This window comes from Amphiura filiformis, chromosome 7 (assembly GCF_039555335.1).
Source record: "Amphiura filiformis chromosome 7, Afil_fr2py, whole genome shotgun sequence".
In the NCBI taxonomy this organism is placed as follows: Eukaryota; Metazoa; Echinodermata; class Ophiuroidea; order Amphilepidida; family Amphiuridae; genus Amphiura; species Amphiura filiformis.
Window position 1 is genome coordinate 2845270 of NC_092634.1, and position 7921 is coordinate 2853190.

At 38.7% G+C, this 7921-nt stretch overlaps 1 protein-coding gene across 1 annotated transcript in view; it reads left to right on the forward strand.

The window, feature by feature from the left end:
- The window catches only part of LOC140156626 (arylsulfatase J-like), a 29138-nt gene extending 21470 nt beyond the window's left edge, over positions 1-7668 (forward strand). The window contains exon 7 of the mRNA XM_072179560.1: positions 5863-7668. Coding sequence (XP_072035661.1) covers positions 5863-6152 — 290 coding nt within the window. The 3' untranslated portion in view covers positions 6153-7668. The remainder of the gene's footprint in view (positions 1-5862) is intronic.
- The last annotated feature ends 253 nt before the right edge of the window (positions 7669-7921 follow it).

Sequence of the window (7921 nt, forward strand, 5' to 3'; positions counted from 1 at the left end):
CATGCTCTCAGTCTCAAGACTGCAAACCCGATTCTGCCATTTTTTAATTCGCGGACCTATTTTCTCAATAATTCTAAAAATGCTACTTTTTTGGTGACTCAAATTTATGTATAGGCTTTCTACTTTTATTTCAGCTATAATTCGCCACTCTTTTTGATTAATAATCTAAAGATCACCCCAAAATAACTCAAATAGTTTCTGTATTTTACCGGAACTCATTAGGGTTACACAAATGGCGCATTGATTTAGTGGTGTGCCCCCTTATTAGTGCGGTACAAGAGTACCCATTTTTATATGATTAGTAATGTTTTATGCAAATAATATGATATTTAGGCTTACAAACATAACCTAAATGTACAAGTGAATGTTTCCATATTAACGTAGCTCTATTTAACTCGACTGATGTAGAGAAAAAGTCTAACTCCAAATTCAGATTTATGCCTCCACCCCGGTTTTACATAAATAATGTTTGGCCCCAGTTCTAGGTCCCCATATGCATCTGCCCCTGGCAGAGGACGTGTGAGGGTCCGGGGTGGTAAATCATTGGTTATTGATATAAAAATGCGTTTGCCATGGAAGTTCACCCATTTTTGTTATTTTGGGCCGAATAAAGATGTAATGCGTTGTTATCAGTCAAATTCATAATTATAATTAATAATTAAGAGGGCAAAATAAGTAATATGTAGGAATGGATATATAGCGCTTTGCAATGAATCTCTTCATAAACTATGCAGAACAACCAAAACCACGAGCGTTGGTACCCTATCATTGCGTGTTCTTTTAAAATAAATTCTTGTTTATTTCTATAATTTGTGAATCAGGCATTAAAACAAACTTAGGCCCTAGCAATGTAGGCCTACATAAGTTCGGAAAGAGACTTTTTATCTTTTGACGCGTATTTCGGTCAAATGCCAAAATTGATTGCTCAATGAATCATGAAATGAGAGCAATACTACTTTGATGATACCGATCTCAAGTGGATATCAGCCAATGAAAAAAGTATTCACCGGAAATATATTTGTGGGAGTTGAATTTTGTTGAACTCGACAGATATATATTTGGTGGGTCACTGTGGGTGGTCTCATATATAACACTTGTGAGGGCTGTCATATTTGTCGTCGCTTCAATCATATCTTATGATATTTATATATTTATTTATATATTTATTTATTTATTTATTTATTTATTTATTTATTTATTTATTTATTTATTTATTTATTTAATTATTTATTTATTGACTTATTTATTGACTTATTTATTTATTTATTTATTTATTTATTTATTTATTTTATTTATTTATTTATCTATTACTCATTCATTTCTTGATTTGCTTTGCAGTTGAAACCTACAAGAAGGTATGGGTCATTGGGTCAACCTCCGCGCCTGTTACAGGCAGGTCGTAAATGCCCCGAAAAGCAAATCTTTTTGACTCCTATTCAGGTCAGGGGTGTAACCAGACCTGACCTTCCGGGGGGGGGGGGGGGGAAAGATTGAAAAATTTCCCAATTTCTGATCAACAGTTTTAGTATTTATATTCGAGAGAACGCTCGCTTGCCACGAAGCGTTAAACGGGTGGAGTCGGTGGGGTCCAGGGGTCCAGGGGCAAAGCCCAGGCGGGGGTCAAGGGGGCTGAGCGCCATGAAGCTCCTGGTTTTTGGCATATTAGAAAATATCAGTGTTTCAGAGTACAAATTTCACAATGAAAGTAGTAGGCCTATAGATCTTCTTCTCTCTTTCTTTCCTTTTCTCTTCTCCCTTGAGTCCCTTCCCTTTTCTCTTCTCTCTTCCCCTTTTCTTCCCTCTTTTTCTTTTCTTCTTTCCCTTTCTCTTCCCTCTTTTTCCCTTTTTCTCTTCTCCTTCCCATTTTTCTCTTCCTTCCCTTTCTCTTCCCTCTTTTTTCTTCCCTCTTTTTCTCTCTTTCCCCCTTCCAAATTTTTGCCTCTTCTTCCAGGTTTTTGTGTGTCCGGGGGGCAGCTTGCACCGCGGCCCCCACTGGTTACGCCACTGCTCCTATTTAAACCCATTTATCATGTTTATACAGACATTAAATCATGACAATAGTTCAATGGAGTTTACCTATTATGATTTTATTAACTTCGTTAACATGGTTAAAGAAATTCTCTAAATTTTGCTTACCTTGGTCAACGGGCAATACTTGTTAACAGTCGGGCAACGCTATGAACTGTAGAAATATATCTTTCTCCGGTTCATAGTTTTATATTCGAAGCCGCATATATTTTGACGCCCAAAACGTATTCGAAGCCGAATATTCGCCTTCGAATATTCACTTTGAACCAGCCTTAACTTATAGAAGATCTGAGAGTCACACTTGACTGTTCAATGTTCCATGATCATGCTGATGATGCACATTTGAATTTCAAGTAGTTTCATTAGTAAGCTTACTGCACAAGATCACACAAAAATCACTCAGTCAATCGTCCCAAATCATGCCCTGCAATCACAATATTCCTCTGCAATTACAATGTCACCTCATTATTGTTGATTTGTTATGATTTCCCCTTGTTTAAAACGAGTTTTCAATCAAGTTTCACATTGTAAACACACTCGTGCAAGCAGCCATCTCCAATTCTCGCTATTCGCAATAAGGGCGCCGCCAGCGGTTTGCGATGTAATCGTGATGTATCATGGGAAAAGGTCGACATCAAGTCCGCGCAATACGAATATTACCATGCTATTACATAGGAACACGTGACAATATTTTTTAGTTTGTCAAAATGAAGGTGTTACACGCGAATCGATACTCAATAATACTTAATAATGTGATTTGAAATGTGCACAATTAATTTTTTCTCTATCGATTTGCGTGTAATACCGTTATATTGACAAACTAAAAATATTGTCACGTGTTCCTATGTAATAGCATGGTAATATTCGTATTGCGCGGACTTGATGTCGACCTTTTCCCATGATACATCACGATTTTCCCATGATACATCACGATTACATCGCAAACCGCTGGCGGCGCCCTTATTGCGAATAGCCATAGACATACCACCTAGACCTGTAACTGCCCATCCCTAACCATGGCAGTAGGTGAAGCCATAGACATACCACCTAGACCTATAACTGCCCATCCCTTAACACAGCGGGAGGTGAAGCCCCGTATCCAAGGTGATATTGACGGATTGACGGGGTTACTAGGCGAGGAGAAATATCGCTTACATTCTGACGCGCTCGTTTGCGTGTTTACTGCGCCGTTATCGCCCGCGTCAAATGCAACATGTTCCGTAGACGCGATTGTGTCAGCTTGTTTGCGTCCGAGTTGCGTCCTTGTCAAAATTGTTGCTATGCAGTGTTGACTTCACTACGCGAACCAAAGTCATAGGTCTAGGTTCTTGTTTGTCTGGGGGTGAAGCCACGTTTCCAAGGTGATTTTGGTCGGGTGGTCGGACGCGGAGAAATAAGCGTTCATGTCTGGAACGAAAAACGCGATCGTTTGCGTGATTGCTGCGCCGTTATCGCCCGCGTCAAATGCAACATGTTCTGTAGACGCGAACATGTCAGCTTTTTTTGCGTCCGGGTTGCGTCCTTGTCAAAATCGTTGCTAAGCAGTGTTGACTTCACTACGCAAACCAAAGTTATAGGTCTAGGTTCTTGTTTGTCTGGGCGAATAGCGAGAATTCACGTGCAACCAAGGTCAAAGGTTACTAACAAAAATAACAGCTACGGGCGCACACCACTATATTAAATGAGCAGAACCCCATTTTACTACAATACACTGCAAGTGATAAGACCAAAACGACCTAATAAAGGACGCACCATTTTACTTCCAGGTTGAGGAGCTGGAAGTTGTAGTCGTGGCAAGGGACATTTTTTTTTGCCAGCAAAAACGGTGATTGTTTTAGACTAAACCATGTGTTTTTTATAATTCGCATGCATTTTTGAACACAGTTAGGTTAGTCAATTTTGTTCAGAAGCTTCCACCCCCGGAAATCGAACGTGCGTCCCTAAGGGTAAAGTGTCACACTCTGGTACTAGTTTGGGTGTTTGCCCCCCCCCCCCCCCGCAATTGAATGGAGCTTCATATTTATCAACACTGCCGGTACTCACTTTTTATATGACAACAAATACCTTATGACGGTTATAGAGGTTATCCGTGTTCTATAAGCTGCATATCCTACCATATCCTACCAGCGACTCCTATACCTTGTTTAGGACTTTCAAAAGAAGTACCTGCATGTGCAACCATAACTATTTCAAAATAGCCCGCCAAAGTCATGCAGGTAACTCCGATGTCGTGCATTGAATTAGTTTGAATGAGGAATTTAGCAACGCAAACTAGTATGTCGAATCGACCAAGTGAGGCACAAGCTATCGATCGGTTATGAATGATTCACAATTAACTCTTGCTCGGCCCTTGTATTGAGGTAACAACATAAAGGTGTTAGTGTCATAGTGCAGTTATGCTGCACAGCAAACATGATTCGACCTTTGCAGTACTTTTACCTGGTTAACAGGAAATTACTCCAGCAAAATCAATTGATAAAGTCTAGTCCATCCTCCACATTGAATGGTTGGCTGCACTTATGCCCAAATATATCACTTGCCAATCAATAATCACCCACTTGAAATCCCGTGACTCTCTCCACTGACCAAAGTTAATGGACAGATTTGGGAGTTGTTTTTGCTTTTATCTGTCATTTACATATCAGGGAGGTACGACCGTTTGCAGATGCTCCACCTACTCAGTTTTTAGCCTACATGTAATGTACACATTATTCTTGATTGTCAGCAAGTACAAAAAATATCCGTCAAGTGGTTTAGTTTTAATGCCCTTCGGAAGAGAGCGGTTACAAAATGAGTGATAGTCACTAAAAGTTGCATTCGATTTACACAGGGAATTTTGCAGGCCTTGCCGTGCCCTTCCTTACTAAAACACAAAAGTGCGAATATTTCCAAACATCTAAATTAGCTAAAAATTTAGGACATGTTACAAAACTATATTTTCTAGAATTTCAGAGAGTACAAAAAATATTGGCTGGTTAGTATTCACACAGTGACGTTAACTAGGCAATGCCTTATACCTCTAACATACACTGTTTGTAGAGGTCACACGTCAATGGTGAGAGCACTGTGTATTGTGTATAGGAAAATGAACAGTAACTGCAGTATGTACCGAATCTTACCTGTTGAAGAGAGTAAAAACGCCCTCAAACAAGGTCACAGAATACCGGAAAAGGGTCAACTAATATATATGATTCCATCAGGCAATAGTGATTTGTTTTTCAAAGAAACTACTAATTTGAAATGCGAGTGACTTTTTTGTAATAGTACTGTCGAAATTAGGACTTGCTGTCAAGAATACGAATGAACATGATGAAAGGCGTGACAGGTACCAGATATGAAATACAAGTAGTATTTGAAGTCACAGAAATCTTTGACACCAAACCTGACCTTCCATCATGGCGCCATATTCGTCTGTATGCTCGTATTCGTGTCCTTGAAAAATCCATTTTAGGAACCGTTCATAAACACTTGTTAGGGGGGGCTGATGCAAAATGGGGGCCCTTAAAAGTTTTGACCCTCCTAAGGGGGGGGGGCTGAAAAAATGACCACAAATTTTTCTTTTGCTTTTTGATGGGGTTGACCCATAATTTTCATGTCAAAAAGGGGGGGCCTGAAATGTTTGGGATCTGAAAAGGGGGCGAAAATTTTTAGCGCGAAAATTTTTTTGCATCAGGCCCCCTAACAAGTGTTTGTGAACGGTCCTTTACCATAAAAGAATATTGGCCGCCTTATAGCGATATCAAAATCAGCCCTGCACAGATCTTCCATGACCCGCTGGAAATGATGGTGTACCACTAATTATTCTGCTCTCAAATGTTGTTTTCGTATTAACAGGTAGTGCAGGGAGGATAAATCTCGCCAATTGCGCCTGGTATCCACCTAAGGAATCCAATTTAACTTTCATAAGCCCTGAAGAGCCACGAGATAAGAAAATATGGTTATTTAACATAGCCAGAGATCCACTGGAAAAACATGACTTGGCCACCAGACGCCCTGGCATTGTGAAAAGGATGATGGGACGGTTACGGGCATACAATGAAACGGCAGTGCCACCATGGTTTCCACCCAGAGATCCTAATAGTAACCCCAAATACAATGGGGGGGTGTGGGGTCCCTGGGAATGACTATATCACCACCACAATATGATAAAAATGTGAGTTAGTGAATTACAAAAGGAATCTTGGGAAATACCCGTTTGGCCTATAAAATAACTGCATTGGGAACTGACTATTCATGTTGATCAGTTAGTTGAATTGAATTCTACTTCTACTTTTACGCACTGACTTGTTCATGCTTTAATAATTCGTTAGAAGTAGCGTGCAAAACAAGACGATCCGGTTTACACACTAATGACACTCTGAACGCTGGTCACAGCTTCTTTTGTTATGGATAGTCGCGCAAAAAGTCGATCGATACATGTTGAAATCAGCATAATTCAGAAATACACCTTTTTGCTTTGAAATTAATTTTCTCGGTCAAATATAAAGCAATGTTTTTTTCCTTCAGTAATGTCAGGTGTTTTTTTTTAAATCCTGGTGTTAAATTTAGGCATGAAATTGTGTCTTTTACTGTAAGAGTTTTGATTTTTTATAGACCTTAATTTCGCCCGCGAGCTTTTTGCGGAATTCATGTTTTAGCGTTTCAAACTATTATAATTCGCTAAAGAAAGATATTTCCCACCTCTGTAAGGCAGATCGTGTGGGTCTCTATATTATAGTTTTGTCAGAATATCCGTTTTGATTTCACCTTTTTCCACTTGCGACTCCACAAATGTCCAACCAGTGCTTCATTTCTAATAACCAGCAGAAATAATCGATATTTCTATTGTCAGTGATTGTGGCTTGCAAAATCATCCATCCATAGGTACATTCGCGAGTTGATTTTGACAAAATTGGTAGTCGGAATTGAAAAATGGTGCAATCAAAACCGAAATTCTGACAAAACTATGACATATAGCCTATTATGATGTGCTTTAGAAAGTTGGGAAATATCTTTCGTCAGCGAATTATGTTACTTTGAAAAGCAAAAACGTTAACTCCCAAAAAACCTCGCGGGGCTAAATGAAGCCTGTGAAAATCGAAAATCTTAGACATGAAGCCTAACTTTCACACCTAAGTTTAACATCAGGGTTTGAAAAAAATATACAGCCAAGCATTATAGTTTTCTTCTGACATTTACCAAAGAAATGAAAATTATTGCTTTTCATTTGACCGAGAAAATCAATTATTGCGTGAAAAGATGTAACTAAAATTTTTGCTTATTTCAACACCGAATTCGTTCGTTTCAAGCGCCTAATTAAGTGACTGAGTGGGTCTTGTTGAACAATAGGCATCGACTGACTAGCGTTCAGCCTGTTTAGGTGCAAGTTTGGCAACACATTTTGGGCTATTAAGACAAACGTGGCATCAAGATTTGCAAAACGAAAGTGGGTTTCCTTTAGTTATTTAATTTTGAAGCATAGATTTTGAGTTATTATCTCACAATAAATGGGGCTATTACTTTTTGGTACAGATGTTTATAAAAACAGAACTTTATAAATATTATAGCTTTACGCATTATGATAATGTCTATCGTTTTTATTATTATTCGTACTGTTATTATTCGTACTTATTATTAATAAGCTATCACTATCACACAGGAATAAAAGCTCTTTTACAACCAACTAGATTTGGCTTAAGACATTTTTATTTTGTTGTTTACTCTAAGCAGGGGCGTAGCAAGCGCATGGACAGGGTGGACGAAGTCCTTGGGCCCCAAACATAAAATCAAACATAAAGTGGGTCAGAAGAATTAAATTTTAACATTTGTGCAAAATTTGGGAAAATTTGTAAAAACTAAGACAATATGGATTAAATTAGGCCGAAAATTTTGAATTTTGGTATATCAATTTGTC